Below are 21,778 nucleotides of genomic sequence, written 5' to 3' on the forward strand. Positions count from 1 at the left end.
AAATGGAATTTCACTCTGTCGCCCAGGCTGGTGTAGAGTGGCATGATCTCTGCTTACTACAGCCTCTGCCTCCCAGGTTCAGGCAGTTCTCCTGCCTCAGCCTCCCAAGTAGCTAGGACCACAGTGTGTGCCAGCACACCCGCTAATTTTTGTATTTTTAATGGAGACGGGGTTTCCCCATGTTAGCCAGGCTGGTTTCGACCTCCTGACCTCAAGTTATCTCCCGTCTTGGCCTCCTGAAGTGCTGGGATTGTAGGTGTGAGCCACCACGCCCGGCCTGAAAAGCTGATTTTTAAGATGACTTTATTAAAAACATTTTAAAATCATTTTCGAACTAGAATAAAATGTTAGTATTTCTCTCATCTCTGGATGAAAAAGGGTTTTCTGAGCATATTGTCGGTGCATGACATTATCACCGAGTAAAACAATGAAAAATTTGACTAATAAAAACTTTGTGCACGGTGGCTCATGCCTATACTCCCAGCACTTTGGGAGGCCAAGGCAGGCAGATCACTTGAGTCCAGGAGTTCAAGACCAACCCATGCAGCATGCCAAACCCTCTCTACAGAAAAGATGCAAAAAATCAGCCTGTCATGGTGGCATGTGCTGGTAGTCCCAACTGCTCAGGAGACTGAGGTAGTAAGGTAGGAGGATCACCCGAGCCCCGGAGATCCAGGCTGCAGTGAGCCGTGATTATCCCACTGCAGTCCAACCTGGGTGGCAGAGTGAGACCCATCTCTAAAACAGCAAAAGCAAAAAAACAAAGCAAAACTTTTGAACCCGCAAATCATAAGTAAGTAAAATTGAAAACCAAAAATACAGAAAAAGCTTTCCATGATAAAGGACGATAAATAAATACATTTAACATAGAAAGAGCCCATGCAAACACTTAAGACACCAAAAAAAAAAAAAAAAAAAACAGGACAAAGCACATTGAATGGTTTACAAAGAAGGACACAGAAATGGCTTATTATCAGAGAAACTAAACATTTCCTTGTGTATTTAAGAAATGAAATGGAAGCAAAAATACTTATTTTAATTTTATTGAGTATAACAAAGAGAAAAGTGCCCAGATCAGGACTGTATAGCTCAATAAATTATGAGAAATAAACATAACTGAATTATATCATCCCCCCAGGCCAAAAAAGAAAATATTATGAACACCCCTGAGATCTCTTACACATCCTCTTTCAGTCTCTCTTTCTTTCTTCCTTCCCAAAGGTAACTATCAGCCTAACTTTTAACAAAATAGATTAGTGTGTTCCCTGTTTTTGAACTTTATATAAATGGAATCATACAATATGTGTTCTCTGTCTGGCTTATTTCCCAGCAATGTGAGAGTCATCCATGTTGTTGCATGTAGCTATAGTTTGTTCATTTCCATTGTTGTATAATGTTCCATTGTATGAGTATACCACAGTTGATTCATTCTACTGTTGATGGGCATTTGAGATACTAATATTCCTATTTTCTGACTATTATAAATAATACTGCCATTAACATACCTTTTGGTGCACATGTGCCAACATTTCTGATGTATCTTGGAGTAGAACTTGTGGGTTGTAGAGTATGTATATGTTTAACTTTAGTGGATAATGCAAAATAGTTTTGCAAAGTGATTTACCCGTTGTACATTTTCCATGAGCATATGAAATCATGTTGCTTACCTCATTAACACTTAGTATTGTTAGTCTTCCATTTTAGCCATTCTGGTGAGTGGGTAATGGTATCTTACTGTTGCTTTAATTTTGCATTTCTCTTTTTACTGAAAGTGATACTGAGTAGTTCCTCTTTAAAATACAGTTTTGCACATCAAATTATCCAAGATGTTAATATAAAATGTAACATTTAATGCAAATCAAGCCTGAGAGTCTTCAGGATGTTCATATACTGCTAGAAGAGTATAAATTGGTACAACTGCTCTGGAAATCAGTCTTACAAACTGTATTTGTTTAATACTGTAAAATGGTTTATAATTCAGATGAGTAATTTTATTTTTAAAAATCTATTCTGAAAGTCGTAGAGTTCTGATACTATGCGCAAAGATTGTCAACTGCAGCATTGTTTATGGTAATGAAAAGTTGGAAGTCATACGCTCAAGTGGAAGAATCACTGAGTAATTTTTAGTACATTCATGTTATATATCACGCATCTATCAAAAGTGATTGTTTATAAAGTTTTTAACAAAACAGGGAAATGTTTATGATGTAATTTTAAAGTGAAATTTTAAATATATTGTAATCTTAAATGTGCAGAGAAAAAGACTGGAATGAAATATGCCAGAATGTTAACAGTGGTTGCTTCTATGTGGTAAGACTGAAAATCCCCACCCCTACATTTTATAAACCTTTTTTATTAAGTTAAAAATTCACCATTTAAATTATTCTAAAGTGTATAATTCATTAGTTTTTTGTTTTTTGTTTTTTGAGACAGAGTTTTGCTCTGTCACCCAGGCTGGAGTGCAATGGTGCCATCTCGGCTCACTGCAACCTCCACCTCCCGGGTTCAAGAGATTCTCCTGCCTCAGCCTCCTGAGTAGCTGGGACTACAGGTGCGTGCCACCACACCCGGCAATTTTTTGTATTTTCAGTAGACACAGGATTTCCCTATGTTGGCCAGGCTGGTCTTGAACTCCTTACCTCTTGATCCACCCGCCTCGGCCTCCCAAAGTGCTGGAATTACAGGTGTGAGCCACTGCACCCAGCCCAGTAGTTTTTAGTATATTCACGATGCTTTACAACCGTCATCACTAATTCTATCACCTCAAAGCTAATCTAACATTTTCATCCCCCTAAAAAAGAAACTTTACCTCCAAATTCTCTCCTCCCCCAACCCTTGGCAACCACTATTCTACTTTCTGTCTGTACAGATTTGCCTATTAAAATGAAAGTATATAGTAGGTGACTTTTTTTTTTCCTTTGTTCATTTAGCACAATATTTGTGAGATTCATTCATGTTACAGCATGTGTTAGTGCTCTCCATTCCTTTTTATGGCTGTATAATATCCCACTGTATGGATAACACCACATTTTGTTTATTCGTTCATCTATTGGTGGACATTTGGGATATTTCCACTTTTTGGCTATTATGAATAATGCTGCTGTGAGAAATCATGTATGAGTTTTTATGTGAACATATGTTTTTATTTCTCTTGGGTCTTTGCCTAGGTTTGAAATTGCTGAGTCATAAGGTATCTCTGTGTTTAACTTTTCAAGCAACTGCCAAACTGTTTTCCACAGTGGCTGTACCATTTTACATTTACACCAGCCCAATTCTTTTTCTTTCTATTTTTTTCCTATTTTGTTTATTTATTTTTAGAGCCAAGTTCTTGCTTTGTCACCCATGCTGGAATGGGGTGGTGCAATCTTGGTTCACTGCAGCCTCAGCCTCCAGGGCTCGAGTAATCCTCCTGCCTTAGCCTTCTGAGTAGCTAGGATGACAAGTGCACACCATCATGCCTGGGTTTTTTTGTTTTTATTTTTTGTGGAGACAGAGTCTTGCCATGTTGCCCAGGCTGGTATCCAACTCCTGGCCTCAAATTATCCTTCTGCTTCAGCCTCACAGAGCATTGGGATTACATGCATGAGCCACCACTCGTGGCTAAGGCCTCCTCTTTTTAAAAATAATTTTTCAAATTTCGAGTTTCCTACAAATAATATGTATTACTTGATTAAATAATTAAGGACAGACTGGGGAGAAGGTGCCAGGTATGGAGATTTAATTATTCCCACAGTCGTCATGAGTCCATCTGTGGGCCATCTCTAATTTTAGTCCATTTTTTTCTCTTCATCCTTCATCTTCATAGCCATTTCCTCATCCCCCCGTTGACACCCACTTTAATGTGTTTGATATTTGTCCTTATATATCTGTGTATCTTCAGTAAACAGACTGATGTTTTGTGTCTGTGAGTATTTAATATATATATATATATATATAAATGGTACTGTGCTATAGTTTCTTGCTTCTGACTGTTGACTGTTACTCCCTGTAGGCAGTTACCATAGTTGACTTACTCTTTTGCCTGGTGATAAATGCCTATTTTGCTTCTAACTTCCTGTTACAGAAAATGCTGCAATGAACATTATAATTACATGCCTTTCACTGGACCTGCACATAATTTTTTCTGTGGTTTACCACAAAAATTAGAATTTCTGGGGCCCAGGGAAAATGCATATACAGTTTTACCAAGTGTTGCCAGATTGCTTTTTCAGAAAAGTTGCTTCATTCTGCATTGTCACCAACAATATTTGAGCATTTCTCTTACCCTTTTTTTTTTTTTTTTTAACCAACTTTTGGTATTATCTGTCTTTCTAACCTTTGCCAGATAATGGACATAACATGATATCTCATTATCATTTTAACTTATATTTCTCTGATTACTAGTGAAGTTAGCCATCTTCACAAATTTGCTTGTCATTTGGGTTTTCTTTTCCATATACTTCCTGTTTATATGTTTGCCCATTTGTCTGTTTCTCTATTTTTAAAAAATTAATTTGCTTATTATATTTATAATAATGAATATTAATGGATTCTGTTTGACTTTCTTACTGTAAATGCTAATATAGTTATTTCTATTTTGATTTTCCTTTTAAAAGGGAGAAACGCTGTAGAAATGCTTTTGAAGTTATAATAAAGTTAATTTTTTTTTTTAGTCCAGATGTCAGAGCATTCCTTCAAATGGACAGTCCAAAACACCAGTCAGATCCATCTGAAGATGAGGATGAAAGAAGTTCTCAGAAGGTATTAAGAGGAATTTTCTTTCTTAATAGAAAAAGTACCATTCCCCAAAGATGAAATTAGTGACTTTAGGACACTTACTTCAAATGAAGTAATTTCATCCATAGTAGAGTTTCTACTATGTAGAACGCATAAAAACAAATGCACATATCTCTTACAGATGAGTATTTCTTTTTCTTTTGAGATGGAGTCTCACTCTGTCACCCAGGCTGTAGTGCCGTGGTGCAATCTCAGCTCACTGCAACCTCCACCTCCTGGGTTCAAGTGATTCTCCTGCCTCAGATTCCCCAGTAGCTGGGATTACAGGTGCCTGCCACCATGCCTGGCTAACTTTTGCATTTAGTAGAGATGGGATTTCACCATATTGGTCAGGCTGGTTTCGAACTCCTGACCTCAAATGATCCACCTGCCTCGGCCTCTCAAAATGCTGGGATTATAGGCATGAGCCACGGCGCCCAGGCCACAGATCACTATTTCTTACAAAACATATAGAATGAGTACTTTTTATACTAAAAAGTAATATAGGTTAACCAGACAAATTTGAAAATAGTAGGTAAAAAGAAAAGTATTACCCATATTATTGCACCCACACCTAGAAATTTTTAACATTCTGATAATTTTCTTTCCAATCTTCTCTAATGTATAGGGTTTTTAAATTACCTGATTTTAATTATGCAGTGTATACAATTTTATATTCTACTTTCTTCACTTTATGTCTTATTTTATGGTTATTGCCACACTTGAAACTATTTTGAATTTTGGCCAACAGAAAAGGCCTTCTCAACCACATTACATCCGACTTCCTCTGCATTGTCAGGATTTTCTATACAGAACAGTCAGTACACACATACCAGTTGGCATCAACTAACTTTTATTTCTGTGATGTATGTACATAATCAATATCTGTTCCTAACAGAATAGGGTAGCTTTGTTTTGTTTTTTGTTTGTTTGTTTGTTTGAGTTGGAGCCTCGCACTGTTGCCCAGGCCGGAGTCATTGGCACGATCTTGGCTCACTGCAACCTCCGCCTCCCGGGTTCAAGCGATTCTCCTGCCTCAGCCTCCCTAGTAGCTGGGACTACAGGTGCCTGCCACCACACCCGGCTAATTTTTGTATTTTTAGTAGAGACGGGGTTTCACCATATTGGCCAGGCTGCTCGAACTCCTGACCTCCTGATCCCCCTGCCTTGGCCTCTCAAAGTGCTGGGATTGCAGGCATGAGCCACCACGCCTGGCCAGTGTTGTTTTTAAAACTAAATCGTGATGGCAATAAGTAAAATAGGCTTGTGCCTTATTACGAAGATGTTTTCAACATTTACCTTAGTTGTGTGGGAGAGGTAAATTGTAATAATTTAACACAAAGTATTACTCTGTAGCAATTAAATTATTATAAATGTTATATAAATATATCTACATAATTCAAACTTTTAAACAACTATTATTAAATATGTACATGAAAATCAGAGATGATGGGTTGAAACACAGTTTTTCTTTATAATGCCTGTTAATTCTGTTATGGCTCTGTTTTTGTGATTTAAAAGATAACATGGTGCATTGGAATATTAGTGTCCTAGGGCTGAAATCTTCATTTTGAAAAAAGACATACTCCTTTTTTGTGACTGCTGGAAAGTAGTAATTTTCCTTCTCAGATACCCCAAGATTTTCAGTTAAGAGAACAAATATAACTTTTACATCTGTGACATGGTTGCTCCTAGGACAATGTAAAAAACTTAAAAAAAAAAAAATCTCTGTAGCTGGTCAAAAGAGAAACAACAAACCGGGAAAACATTCGTAATAAATAAGGCATAACAAGAAATAACGTCTGTATGAAAAGCTCATACAAATGGGTTTTTTAAAAGAATGATACTTAACACTATAGTAGATAAAAGGAAATGGGGCGTGAAGGAATACTCTTAGTAAAAAAACATAGAGGAAAATGTTCAACGTTGATGCTATTAGCAAATGAAAATCTTAGATTTTTATTGCTCTCTCAAATCAATAAAAATGTAAATAAAATATTGCAGAACTGATAACAGTAAGGTAAAACGAGCACCCTTGGTCATCATTGGTGTCATAATTTTCTGCAACTCCTTTGGAAAACAATTCACATCAGGAATTGATGCAAATGAAATAATCCACACAGAAAAAAGCAAAAGGTGTTCATTTCTGTATGATCTACTAAAAACAGTATTAGAATCAACCTAAATATTTACCAGTCACTTAGTGTTTGTCCATATATGTTATGCATTTTATTTTTGAAGATCAGATTTTAAGCTTCGATATATTAAGTGAAATCAGTATTTAAAATGTATATGCATATTCACACAGTATGATTTATAGTCAGTTTTTTAAAAATATGCAAATACTATATGAAAGTAGTGTAAATATTTGCAAAATTACATATTGATAATATATGGATTTTTATGGATTTTTAAAAATGCTTTTCCTAATATTTTTGACACTTTCCAGCTGAGAGATTTCTGGGTTCTGCCACTGTTGGCTTTAAATCTGAGTTTTGTTCCTTTTTTTCTTTTTCCATCCATAATGTCTGAAACTTCCACTAGAATCCCTTGAGATTTTAAAATACTGATAAAAAGAATCTCTTTTAAAAAAAGGAAAAAGCCATACTTTGTCATATAATTGTAACTATTTATTAAGGATTTTTTTTTTTTTTTTGAGACGGCGTCTCGCCCTGTCGCCCAGGCTGGAGGGCAGTGGCAGGATCTCGGCTCACTGCAAGCTCCACCTCCCAGGTTCACACCATTCTCCTGCCTCAGCCTCTCGAGTAGCTGGGATTACAGGCGCCCACCTCCACGCCCGGCTAATTTTGTATTTTTAGTAGAGACAGGGTTTCACTCTGTTAGCCAGGATGATCTCAATCTCCTGACCTTGTGATCCGCCGGCCTTGGCCTCCCAAAGTGCTGGGATTACAGGCGTGAGCCACCGTGCCTGGCCTATTAAGGACTTTTAAGTGAATAATTAAGTGAAGCTCCTAGCTGGAATATTTTAGAGGGCATCTGGACCTACCCCCTTATTGAAACAGAGAAAACTAGAGGCCAAGGGAAGTCAAGAAACTTAAATGATCTCCATTAGTATTCATTCTGTTAAGAAATTATACCTCACCCTCAATTTAGTGACTGGATATTGTCTTCAGAAATAGTAAGTACAGTTGTCTAATTACATATTCTAATAATTTTCATCATTTCAGAAATGTGCTCCATTAGGGAAATCCTTGCCTAAATAATAAAATCTAATTACATATTAACATATTAACATACTTCAGGGGACAAGTTGTTCATGTTGTTTAATCTGCACTATATTTAATCCTCTTCCTTCTTTTTTTTTTTGAGATGGAGTCTCTCTGTTGCCCATGCTGAGTACAGTGGTGCAATCTTGGCTCACTGCAACCTCCTCCTCCTGGGTTCAAGCGATTCTCCTGCCTCAGCCTCCCAAGTAGCTGGGTCTACAGGTGTGCACCACCATGCCCAGCTAATTTTTGTATTTTTAGTAGAGATGGGGTTTCACCGTGTTAGCCAGGCTGGTCTCGAACTCCTGACCTTGTGATCTGCCTGCCTCGGCCTCCCAAATTGCTGGGATTACAGGCGTGAGCCACTGCACCCAGCCTTCCTTCATCTTCATGAGAAAAATGTATTGAATGGAAAATTAAACCAGTTATCTGCACATTCATTAAAAGAATAAGTGTATTAAAGTTACAGCTCAGTTTGAATTACATTGTAAGAGTCAAAGGAACACTGAAGTATTTATTTTTTTCTTCCGTTTTTAGTATTTATTTGTTTGATTATTTTATAGCAGTTTCTTAGTAGAAAGGAACACTGTAATATTTAAACATTAAAGACTACTCTTATGTTAAAACTACGCCACAACAGGACTAATCTCATTTAATGAATTTTTTATGTATAGGTGTAGCAATAGGAAATAAATTTGAATTGTAACTACAATGCTGGTGCCAATGTTGTTTTTTCATAAGAAACTTATTTATTTTATTTATTTATTTTTTTGAGACAGAATCTCACTCTGTCGCCCACGGTGGAGTGCAGTGCTGCTATCTCAGCTCACTGCAACCTCCACCTCATGGGTTCAAGGGATTCTCCTGCCTCAGCCTTCCTAGTAGCTGAGATTCCAGGTGCTCATCACCACGCCCAGCTAATTTTTGTATTTTTGGTAGAGACAGAGTTTCACCATGTTGGCCAGGCTGATCTCGAACTCCTGACCTCAGATGATCCACTTGCCTCGGCTTCCCAAAGTGCTGGGATTACAGGCATGAGCCACCGCTCCCACTCAGAAACTTAAGAACTTTTGAAGGATGAGATTATTTGCCCTTTATTTGAAAAAATAGTTTATATTCTAGAGCTTATAAATTTGGAATGAATTGAAGTACAAATATATATTACATGTGTCTAAAATAAGAGGTTTGATAAGATAAAATTTTCTTGGCCGGGTGCAGTGGCTCATGCCTGTAATCCCAGTACTTTGGGAAGCTGAGGTGGGTGAATCACCTGAGGTCAGGAGTTCGAGACCAGCCTGGTCAACATGGCGAAATCCTTTATGTACTAAAAATACAAAAATTAGCCAGGCGTGGTGGCGTGTGCCTATAATCCCAGCTACTTGGGAGGCTGAGGCAGGAGAATCGTTTGAACCCACGAGGTGGAGGTTGCAGTGAGTGAAGATGGGGCCGCTACACTCCGGCCTGGGCAACAAGAGTGAAACTCCGTCTCAAAAAAAAAAAAAAAAAAAGATTGGTTCTGATTAGAGAAGTTTTTAAAAGCTTTTTTATATTTATAGCTTATATGAAGTGTAATTACATAGAACACTCATAAACGTATACATTTTTGAAACATTTATAACTGATTTAATTATCTGAATGTATAAAGAGTTTTAAAGTTTATTTATGTGAAGCAGAATTTACTTACACCTGGCTTTTATAAAACATGCTCACTCTGATAAGATCACTAGATTAATCTTCTGGGATTTTTGAGTTAAAATTTTAGCTAATTATTAGTGAACTAGAATCTTTTATTACTTACATTTCTTTATAGCATACTAGGTAAATAAAGATTTGCTTCTAAATTAATACCAGGGCTTAAGCTTACTGTGTTAACTGTTGCAAAGAGAAAAGCCTATATAAAATGTTGGCGCTACCACAGTGCTAGAATTAGAAAGAAAAGGCCGGGTGCGGCGGCTCACGCCTGTAATCCCAGCACTTTAGGAGGCTGAGGTGGGCGGATCACAAGGTTAGGAGATGGAGACCATCCTGGCTAACACAGTAAAACACTGTCTCTACTAAAAATACAAAAAAATTAGCTGGGCATGGTTACCTGCAGTCCCAGCTATTCGGGAGGCTGAGGCAGGAGAATGGCATGAACCCGGGAGGCAGAGCTTGCAGTGAGCCGAGATTGCACCACTGCACTCCAGCCTGGGCGACAGAGTGAGACTCTGTCTCAAAAAAAGAAAAGAAAAGCACTGCTTTCTATGTTTGCTTTGTCTGTATTTACCTGCCATCAAATTAAAACTGAAAACCTGGCATTTGCGATCATCGTCATCATCCTATCATTTCTTTGATAAACTATTTGAAAACGTGAAAAACAAACCATTTTTAACCAGTTTTTTAAAAAGTGATCCCTCTTAAATTGCGGTTTCAATACCCACCTCCTCCAAGGAGCTTTCCTCAGTTTATTTCTTTCATTTGCCAACTTAGAGCTTGATTTCTGGCTTACGTTTTTTCTTACAACAGTTCTTGAAAATTACCGTGAGCAAAATGATTATGTTTTTGTCAATTATGTGTATTTCCAAGTTAAGTCTATACCCTTACTGAGAATCAGGACCTTGGGTTTCTTTAACATGGCAACAAACCAAATATTTGTGGTACAGTTATAAATATTTTATTTCAAAACATTAATTAATTTTTGATGCTCCAATAAGAATGTTGTTTTTTTCCCCCCATCTTAACAGCTACACTCTACCTCACAGGACATCAACCTGGGACCATCTGGAAATCCTCAGTATGTTTAATTTGTTCCAAACAATTTTTTAACTGAATTTTAGGAAGATCTTTTTTGAGAGTATGCAGATATGTATAATTACACTAATTTAACTGGAGGCCTTTGAAATATAACCATAGTTACAGTGAATACAGTGCTATCATATGCTTGACTGATTTGCTGCTCCAGCTTTTCATTGCTTTAGGAGAGCCCTAAGGAACTTTTAATCCACAGATTGTTAATTGGGTTCTGCTGTTTTATCATCAGTTTTCTGGGTATATGTGTGTGTGTGTGTGTGTGTGTGTGTGTGTGTGTAAAATCAGTAGACCATGTTTCCCAAGGGACCATAAGGACCATAAGTCCTATGAGGTCCCCTGAGAAAAAACACCCTTGCAGGCCTAATTGACATTCTGCTGGTGTTTGGTGTAATTGGTGCACTCCTGTTGTTAGCCAGCTTGTTCCAGAGGAGTCATAATGGACATTAGAATATTAAAGGCTATTAAACTTTGTTTACCCAATTTCTCCCCATATTCCCAGACTTAATTGATTAGTAGTGTCTGCCATGGGTTGGAAGAGGAATGTGGTCTTGCCGCCCTTACTTACTTAATTATCCTTACAGGCATATTACATTTATTCTGAAGTGTTTTTTCATTGTAGGCTTTTCCTACCCTTTCTCTACCCTTTTGCTCTACTTGGAGAATGATTATAGGCAGATGGGAGAAGTGGTCCAAGGACTGTGTCCTGGGACACTTCAACATTATGAAGTCAGGAAAGTACTGCTTACAGAGACTGAGAAAGAGCAGTCAGTAAGATGAGAGAAAAACCAGGAATATGATTGCCTGAGGTCAGGGGAAGAGTGCCTGAAAGAGGAGGGAGTAATTAACTCTGTTAATGTTGCTGATAGGGCAAGTAATACGAAGATTGAAAATTGACCACTGGATTTCATAAAGTCATTGGTGACTTTTAATGAGCAGTTTCAGTGATGTGGTAGTTGGTATAAGACTGTGATCAGAAAGGGTTCACTAGAGAACTAGAGGAGAGGACAGCAGGTAGAGACAAGGAGTTTTCAAAACTTAGCTTGAAGAGTTTTTGCTTCAAAGGAAAGCAGATAAATAGGATGCTAACTGGAAGTTTGGTTTTAAGCATTCTTTTCTGTTGTTCATAGCATTGAACAAAAATGGCAGCACAAAAAGTGGAAATTTTTTTTTTTCTTTTTTTTTTTGAGACGGAGTCTTGCTCTGTCGCCTAGACTGGAATGCAATGGTGCGATCTCTGCTCACTGCAGCCTCTGCCTCCCAGGTTCTCCTGCCTCAGCCTCCTGAATACCTGGGATTACAGGCACCCACCGTCATGCCTGGCTAATTTTTGTATTTTTGTAGAGACAGGGTTTCACCATGTTGGGCAGGCTGGTCTTGAACTCCTGATCTCAGGTGATCCGCTCACCTCAACCCCCCGAAGTGCTGGGATTACAGGCGTGAGCCACTGTGCCTGGCCAAAAATGGAAATTGGCTTTCAGTTAAGGTTAATCCCCAGCAGTTAACAGCGGGGCTTGGAGTATGGCCTCAGCTCACCTATTTATTATGTTTGAGGGATCTGCATGTTTTTCACTGTTAGATTTGTTTACAAAGTTATTTCGGTACCTCTGCATATCTTTAAAGAAGAAAATAGTCCAGAGAGCAGGTTTTTGAAGAAGAAAGACATCTAAATATAGTTAAGTGTTTATCTCACTAATCTTTACCTGTCATTATTTAACCTAGTTCTGGTTTTACTCTCATATTTGAATTAACTATTTTTCTTTTTTTGATAATTAAGCAAATTTCAAATCCAAATGGATTTATTCCCCTCTTCCCATACAACTTACGAATTCAGACCGGGTTGGAGGAAACGGCTCTTTTGGCTGCTTAAGCTCCCCTTTCTGCTTCCGTGTGTTTTTGTCTAACAGCCAATGCTATTTTTACTTGATAGGTTAAGTTAACATAAATAAAAGGGCAGTCTTAGTATTCCCTCTTGCTTTTCTGTTCCTGGCTTTCCTGTATTGCCATCCATGAGAATAAGCTAAGAAGTCTTTTATCTTTAATGTACAATACGTGGTTTATATGTGAAACACTGTAATGACTTTTTTCTCCACCAGAAATTATTCTTAGCGTCTTTAGGTGTTCCAACTAACAGCTTCATTTTCAGAAGAATTACCACATGCTATATAGTGCTTAGAATGTATCACTAATTTATATAGTTACTCAGTTTCCTCAACAACATTGGGCCATGGTTAATCAAATAGGTTTAGATAGAAGCTATTTCGAGTTCAAAACTCTACATATAGGATATGCATATATCCTTTTCTCTCAAAGAGAGTATTATTGAAGTTCCTCTTAAGCAGAACTTAATGAGGCTTAAAGTTATGAAATGCCTTATCTAATCAGAGAGTAGGTATTATTACTATTCATATTACCTACTATATATGAAAGATGAAATGCTCAGCAGGAAAGCTGGAGTTACTAGGCTGAAGTGTTTTGTGCCTAACATTTATTTATTAAAGAGGGAAGTGCTAAGAAATGTTTAAAAGTTAATGTTTCCAATTTCTAGGAGGCTAATTCTTATTGTTAATTTATTTCAGTGCCAAACCAACTGACTTTGATTTCTTAAAAGTTATTGGAAAAGGCAGCTTTGGCAAGGTAAGAGTGTTTTGTGAGGTTTTTATTTGGTTTTGGTTTTTGTTTTTTTTCTAGAGACAGCGTCTCACTCTGCTGTCCAGGCTGGACTGTAGTGGTGCAATCATAGCACACATGAACTCTTGGGCTCAAGCCATCCTCCCTCCTCAGCCTCCCGAGTGGCTGGGACTATACTCATACACCACCACGCCCAGCTAATTTTTTCACTCTTTTGTAGACAGGGCCTTGTTCTCTTGCCCAGGCTGGTCTCAAATTTCTTTCCTTAAGTGATCCTCCCATCCTTGACCTCCCAAAGTGCTGGGATTACAGATGTGAGCTACCATCCCCAGCCTAAAATGTTTTTATTTTCTCATTCAGTAAATAAGTACTTAAGGAATTCATGCTTTATGGGTGGGAGCCACAGGACTTTTTGGCTTGCAGGAAATGGAATTAAGATACTTTCCCCACCCTCAAAATACTAACAATAATTAGGGAGAAAAGGCATCTACTCAAATTCTATAATAAAATTCACTTATTCAGAAGGTATTTACCCTTCTGGACCCTGGTTAGAAAATTACAGAATTTCTAACCAGGTAGTGACATGGTTACTACCTTTGTGGTGCTTACAATCTAGGGTTGGGGGAATAGTCAATTAAAAATATTCAGTCAAGTAAATAAGTACAAATAATAATAGCAGTGCAGGAAATGAAGAATAGGGTGAAATGACAAAGGACAATAGGCAGCTGAGGGAAGATTCCCACTTACATAGCTTTTCAGAAGATATGCTATTTAAGCCAAAGTTGGAAAGACCAAAATGAGCAGCTGTGTAAATAACAGTTTGAGAAGGAAATGAATGTGTAAAGACCCTGCTTATTTTCTTATGGTGTCAGATGAATCATGTAATTTGGCAGTATAGCCATACCAAGGAAGGATAATCACTTAAGGCCAGGGTTAACAGGAAAGCATCATAGATGAAGTTATCAGAATCATCAAATATATTTAAGTGCTTTTTTGCACTGTATTTCAGTCTTTAGTAAAAATGGAATATGTAAGTGTTTAATCATATTTTGCTGTATTGGTAGCTTTTGGTAACTCCAGTTTGTTTTCTGAGTTTCCTTAAGACTAGCAACTGTGGCTATGCAATTAAACCCATGTATGTTTATTCACTCAGTAAATACATATTATCTGCTACATGATGAGTATTGTGCTAGTATAAGCAATAGAAAGTTAGAAATGAATCCTGCTCTCTAAATTCCCATAATTCTGTTGGAATGCTAGAGATAGTTCTCATTAAGAAAAAAAATTATCTGTCTTTAAAAACAAAATTCTGTCATTAAAAACAAAAGCATTGTGGCATATACCTATAATCCCAGCTACTCAGGAGCCTGAGGCAGGAAGATCACTTGAGTTCGGGAGTCCAAGACCGGCCTGGGCAACATAGAAAGACCCCATCTCAAAAAAAAAAAAAGGCATTATCTTTTGGAAACTTAATGTTTAGATCTAGAGTCTTACCAGGATTTGGTTCTTGCATATAATGGGAGGCATAGCATCACAGTTCATTTTTGTCCATGTGGATAACCAGCTGATCCTATACAGTTTATAAAAACTTTTTTCGCCATCTGATGGGCCACCTGATCTCCAGGGCCACCTTATGTATCCACTATTTATACCTTCACAGACCTGTTTTTAGAATTTTTTTTTTTTTTTTTTTGGAGACAGAGTATCACTTCGTCGCCCAGCCTGGAGTGCAGAGTGCAATGGTGCTATCTCCACTCACTGCAGCCTCTGCCTCCCAGCTTCACGCGATTCTCCTGCCTCTGCCTTCCGAGTAGCTGGGATTTCAGGCACACACCACCATGTCTGGCTAATTTTTGTATTTTTAGTGGGGACGGGGTTTTACCACATTGGCCAAGCTGGTCTTGAACTTCTGACCTCAAGTGATCTGCCTGACTCAGTCTCCCAAACTGCTGGGATTAGAGGCATGAGCCACTGAGCCCACCCTCTTTTTAGATTTTAAATTTTGTATTTCTGTTTCTAGATTGCATTTCTTTTCATTTTCTGTTCATTGGCCTATCTGTTTATCCTGACACCAGTACCACATTGTTGTGACACCTGTAGCTTGATATGCAACAGAATTAAGTCCTCCCTTCTTGTTCTTCAAGAGACTATCCTTAGCCCTTTGCATATCAATATAAATTTCAGAATCAGCATATCAATTTCTGCAAAAATTCTATTTGAATTTTATTGGGGTGGCAATGACCTTGTAAATCAATTTGGGAAGAATTATCATCTTTACAATATTGTGTTGTCAAATCCGTGACCGTGCTATATTACTTTGTTAATATAGCTCATCTTTAATTTTTCCCAATAATATTTTATGGTATTCTGTTTAGAATTTTTGCATATCTCTAATTAGATTTATTCCTAGGTGGGGTTTTTTTTTTTTTGGAGACAGAGTTCTGCTCTTGTTGCCCAGGCTGGAGTGCAGTAGCACAGTCTCGGCTCGCTGGAACCTCCACCTCCTGGGTTCAAGTCATTCTACTGCTCCCGAGTAGCTGGGATTACAGGCACGTGCCACCACGCCCTGCTAATTTTGTATTTTTAGTAGAGACAGGGTTTCTCCATATTGGTCAGGCTGGTCTGGAACTCCCAACCTCAGGTGATCTGCCCACCTCGGCCTCCCGAAGTGCTGGGATTACAGGCATGAGCCACCATGCCTGGTCAGGTGTTTTGTTTTTTTTTTGCTGTTGAAAATTGGTGTTAAGGCTGGGCGTGGTGGCTCAAGCCATGGCGCGGTGGCTCAAGCCTGTAATCCCAGCACTTTGGGAGGCTGAGACGGGCAGATCACAAGGTCAGGAGATCGAGACCATCCTGTCTAACCTGGTGAAACCCCGTCTCTACTAAAAAATACAAAAAACTAGCCGGGCGAGGTGGCGGGCACCTGTAGTCCCAGCTACTCGGGAGGCTGAGGCAGGAGAATGGCGTGAACCCAAAGGCGGAGCTTGCAGTGAGCTGAGATCCAGCCACTGCACTCCAGCCTGGGCAACAGAGCGAGACTCCGTCTCAGAAAAAAAAAAAAAAAAAAAAAAATTGGTGTTAATTCTTGAAGCTGAGTATATGCGTTACCTAAGACACATTGGTTCTACTCCCTAGTTGCATATCCAACCGAAATGAATATCCACTAGGAAAGGTATATACAGGAATGCTTATAGCATCATTATTCATAAATAATCTATCAGCAAGAGAGTAGATACATTGTAATGTGTCATTTAATGGAATATTCTGCATAACACAGAAAATACGAGAACTATGCTATGTGCCACGATGTTAATGAATATTTCATATAATTTAGAGTAAAAGAATTAAGACAGACAACTTTCCATATGATTCTAATTACGTGAAATTCAAAAAAGGGCAAAAGTTATCTGTGTTATTTTAAGTTGACATGGTAGTAGTTAGTTACCTTTGAGAAGGAGAAGGGTGAGTCGTGACTGGGATTTAGCAAAAGAGAGGCTTTAGGCTACTGGCGGGGTTTTTTTTTCTTTGAACTGCATACTGGTTACATAGCTGTATTCACTTTGTAACAATTTATTGAGCTGTAGTGATGAGTTTTTCTATATGTATGCTATGTTTAATAAAAAAATTAAAATCTTGCAAAATGATTAGAAACCAACAAAGTGCAATAAAACGAAAGAAGGCCAGGTGCAGTGGCTCACGCCTGTTATCTCAGCACTTTGTAAGGCTGAGGCAAGTGGATCGCTTGAGCCCAGGAGTTTGAGACCAGCCTGGATAACATGACAAAACCCCATCTCTACAAAAAATTGAAAAATTAGCCAGGTATGGTGGCACACGCCTGTAGTCCCAACTATTTGGGAGGCTGAGACGGGATGATCACCTGAGCCTTGGGAAGGTCGAGGCTGCAGTGAGTCAAAATTGTACCACTTCAAGATACTCTAGATTTCTTCAGATTCTTTAAAGCCTTCAGATTCTTTATAGTGGCTGCGACCCAGCCCACTATAGAAATCCATGGCACTTTTTCCTCTGAACTCTTGTGAATTTAAAACCTGTTAAGAAAAATCTCAGTATGAAAGAGTACATTTTGATTACCTAAAAAACATTTCCTTATCCTTGTTAATATAGCCATGAAGTTTATAATAGTATTTTCTACGGTCAGTATTCTCTCCTCAAAGTACAGGAGACTTCAGGATTCAGGGCTGGAGCACATGCGTGCACACACACACAAAGTTCTCAAGCAGTGTAGATTTGGGCACTTAAATTTAGTTTAAAAATCTCAAATATCAACACATTAAGTGACTAAAAAATGGTGCCTGACTACTTGATTTTTAAAACAAAAACATGATCTAGGTCCCTTATGGACTTCTTCTTTTTACAAAATTTAAGAAGTATTGATGTATTGACAAGTGAATTATTTCTATCAAAATTTGAAATTTCTAATAGTGTACACTAATGTTTAACTATAACAGGTTCTTCTTGCAAAACGGAAACTGGATGGAAAATTTTATGCTGTCAAAGTGTTACAGAAAAAAATAGTTCTCAACAGAAAAGAGGTAAAATAAAATAGCTGTTGCTTCTCCCAAGCCCATTTTCTCAATTAAGAGAGTTGTTTTCTAGTGTATAATACAATTGATCTTTTGCCTTTTTTCCAGCAAAAACATATTATGGCTGAACGTAATGTGCTCTTGAAAAATGTGAAACATCCATTTTTGGTTGGATTGCATTATTCCTTCCAAACAACTGAAAAGCTTTATTTTGTTCTGGATTTTGTTAATGGAGGGGAGGTGAGTTTTATTATGAGTTTTCTAATATTAATAGTTTAGAAAAATAGCATAAAGTCAAAGTTTTTCTTGTAAGTTTTAGAAGGACAGTATAAAATCAGTAGCTTTTTATAGCAATAATATTCAAGGTACTGGCTGAATACAATGCAGGATGTGGAGAATAGTAACACAGAGCTTTTAAGCATATGGTATAGTTGAAAAGGTTCATAAAAGAACCTTGATATGAAGCTGCTGGCTTCGTGGACAGGTTTGTCACTAAACTATACAGCAAGAATAACATATTGAAATATTAGAATAAAACGAGATTTGTAATTTAGGCAATTATCTCAACAGTTGCATACAAATATTACTCCAGGTTCTCATTTTCCAAGATATACAAATTATCAATCAGATGCTATAGTCCTCTAATAAGGGGCTCTGTGGTGGTAGCTTGGCTCAGTGGTTTGCACCTTTAGTCTCAGCTGCTCAGGAGACTGAGGCAGGAGGATCACTTGAGCCCAGGAGTTTGAGGCTACAGTAAGCTATGATTGCACTGCAGCCTGGGTAACAGAATGAGACCCCGTATCTTTAAAAACACACACACACACACAAACAAAAAAAGCTTTATGATAAAGTCTGTTTTGGAAATGTTTCATGTTATATCGTTTCTTGGTGTTTCACAGTATGCCTCAGCGTGTTAAAGACTTTGAGAAATTCTGTCTTATACAAAGTCAGGATATCTTTTTTTTTTTTTTTTGAGACAGTCTCGCTCTGTCACCAGGCTGGAGTGCAGTGGTGTGATCACAGCTCACTGCAGCCTCAACCTCCTCAAATCCAAGAGAATTTTTAAAAACCATGCAGTCGGCCGGGTGCGGTGGCTCACACCTGTAATCCCAGCACTTTGGGAGGCTGAGGAGGGTGGATAACGAGGTCAGGAGATTGAGACCATCCTGGCTAACATGGTGAAAACCTGTCTCTACTAAAAATACAAAAAGTTAGCAGGGCGTGGTGGCGGGCGCCTGTAGTCCCAGCTACTCGGGAGGCTGAGGCAGGAGAATGGTGTGAACCCCGGGAGGTGGAACTTGCAGTGAGCCGAGATCTCACCAATGCCCTCCAGCCTGGGCGACAGAGCGAGGCTCCACCTCAAAAACAAACAAAAAAACCATGCAGTCCCCTTTTTTGTTTCAACCAATCTCTTAAGTATTATGCAAAACTCTGATTCAGATGGATATTGAAATACACTTTGGGAAATGCTGCTATTATAATAATTACAATAATAACTTCCATTGAGTATTACTTAGTATCCATCACTCTGGCTCTTTGTACATATAATTTTACCTTCACAACAACTATAATAAGACTGACTGAGGCACAGAGAAACTAGGTAGCTTGTAGAAGTAATGTGGTAACTATCAGAGGCAGGGATTGAACTCAGGCAGCCTGATTCCAGGATCTAGGCAGCTGACTTCTCAACCCTCACACCTTTCTAATTTGTTTGGTCTTTGACCTGTGAATGTCTTAAAAATCATTGTAACTAATAGGTATTGTCATATCTTTACAAAGGGATCTTTCATCCCCCAATCTCAGAGCAGAAAATCACTGTTTCAAGATTACTGTAGTATATTTAACTGTAGAATAAAGGGAACTATAAGGAAAATGAGTTAATATTCTGCAAAACCAAAAGATGGTCAGACACACCTAGATCATTTTAGGGGAAGATTGTATAAAGAATGATTATTCACCTTTATACATCTATGACAAAAGTCCCTTAAGGCCAGGTGTGGTAGCTCAACACCTATAATCCCAGCACTCTAGGAGGCCAAGATGGGTGGATCGCTGGAGCCCAGGAGTTCAAGACCAGCCTGGGCAACATGGCGAAACCCTGTCTCTACAAAAAAATAACAAAAATTAGCCAGGCATGGTGGCATGCCTCCGTAGTCCTCAGGAGGCTGAGGTGGGAGGATTGTTTGAGCCCAGGATGTCACAGCTGCAGTGAGCCATGATCACACGACTGCACTCCAGCCTGGGTGACAGAACAAGACACTGTGTCAAAAAAAAAAAAAAAAAATCCCTTAAGACTCTTCAGTGTGGAGGCAAGATTATGCATCTCTCAGGCATCCTGATTCGCTGATGCAGGTGACCCCGTATTGTTTTCACCTTGAAGGTTTTCATTTAATTTTGTGTGTGCCCGAGTGCTGACAGGTAAAGAGAATTTATTGAGGCTTGGCACTTTGCAATTATTTTACATGCATTATGTCAGCAAATCACAACTCCTTCAGAAAACACTATTATGCCCATTTAATGAAATTTTCTTTCTTATTCATTTATTTATTTATTTATTTATTGAGATGGAGTCTCTCTGTCACCAGGCTGGAGTGCAGTGGTGCAATCTCAGCTCACTGCAAGCTCCGACATCCTGGTTCAAGCGATTCTCCTGCCTCAGCCTCCTGAGTAGCTGGGATTACAGGCATGTGCCATGACGCCGAGCTAATTTTTGTATTTTTAGTAGAGACAGGGTTTCGCCATGTTGGCCAGGATGGTGTCGAACTCCTGACCTCATGATCCGCCCGCCTCGGCCTCCCAAAGTGCTGGGATTACAGGCGTGAGAGACCATACCTGGCCAAAATTTTCTTATTTATAAATAAGAAAGGTTAAATAACAGTCTCAATGTTACAGTGTTCTAGTAAGTGTCAGGCCCTGGATTTAACCTAGATATCTCAACTGCAGAACCCATTCTTTTTTTTTTTTTTTCTTCTTCTGTGGGTTTTTGTTTTTTTTTTTTTTTTTTTTTTAATTATACTTTAAGTTCTAGGGTACATGTGCATAACGTGCAGGTTTGTTACATATGTATACTTGTGCCATGTTGGTGTGCTGCACCCATCAACTCGTCAGCACCCATCAACTCGTCATTTACATCAGGTCTATCTCCCAGTGCAATCCTTCCCTCCTCCCCCCTCCCCAAACAGAGCCCATTCTTAAGTGCCACCTTGTGTCTTTGAAATGTTCATGAGAAGCATCTAGTGCAGGTGAGATCCCACTGCAAGCTCCCTGCTTTATGTGTGGTTTCTTCGTGCTCTTTTAGGGCTCTGCTTCTGAGACCTTTTTGTACAGTGACTGCTCACTGGCAAAAATTGAAAGAGGTAGTCTTGTCATCTGAAAGATGCAAAATAATGAAAAAAGGAGAATAAAATACAATAGAATGCCAGGGTGGGTGGAGGAGAAATTGAGTGGGTAATAGGTATACAAGGGTTAAAGATGAAGAGAAAAGTTAGAGGCAGGAGGAGTGTGGTTTCCATACATTAATACTCTTATTTTCTCCCAGTGTTCATACTTAGAAATTTTAACCTTGACATATGAATACTTAGCTTTGTATACTACCTCGTATCTTTTTCAGAGCAAAGTAGAATAAAAACAAGTAGGTTGTATGATACTTGGCAGATAAGCAAGCCTCTCTGAGCCTCAGCTTCCTCATTGATTTTCTGCATCAAAGTCATTGGATAAAGTCCACATAGGAGACATCAACATTGAGGTGGTGGTTAAAATCAACAGAATGGATCAAGTTACCTGGCAAGGGTATTTGGAGAAAAAATAACAGTGGACCGAGGGCAGAAACGCTGTCGT

The 21,778-nt window shown here is 38.5% G+C and overlaps 1 protein-coding gene across 4 annotated transcripts in view; it reads left to right on the forward strand.

Annotated features, from left to right (window-relative positions):
- LOC105536987 (serine/threonine-protein kinase Sgk3) overlaps positions 1-21,778 on the forward strand; it is a 159,926-nt gene that overhangs the window by 115,898 nt on the left and 22,250 nt on the right. For all 4 annotated transcript variants that reach the window (XM_011976478.1, XM_011976479.1, XM_011976480.1 and 1 more), the window contains 5 exons: positions 4,653-4,740; positions 10,706-10,755; positions 13,349-13,406; positions 17,867-17,950; positions 18,050-18,181. In XM_011976478.1, coding sequence (XP_011831868.1) covers positions 4,653-4,740; positions 10,706-10,755; positions 13,349-13,406; positions 17,867-17,950; positions 18,050-18,181 — 412 coding nt within the window. The remainder of the gene's footprint in view (positions 1-4,652; positions 4,741-10,705; positions 10,756-13,348; positions 13,407-17,866; positions 17,951-18,049; positions 18,182-21,778) is intronic.

This window comes from Mandrillus leucophaeus, unplaced genomic scaffold (genome assembly GCF_000951045.1).
Source record: "Mandrillus leucophaeus isolate KB7577 unplaced genomic scaffold, Mleu.le_1.0 Scaffold167, whole genome shotgun sequence".
Taxonomy (NCBI): domain Eukaryota; kingdom Metazoa; phylum Chordata; class Mammalia; order Primates; family Cercopithecidae; genus Mandrillus; species Mandrillus leucophaeus.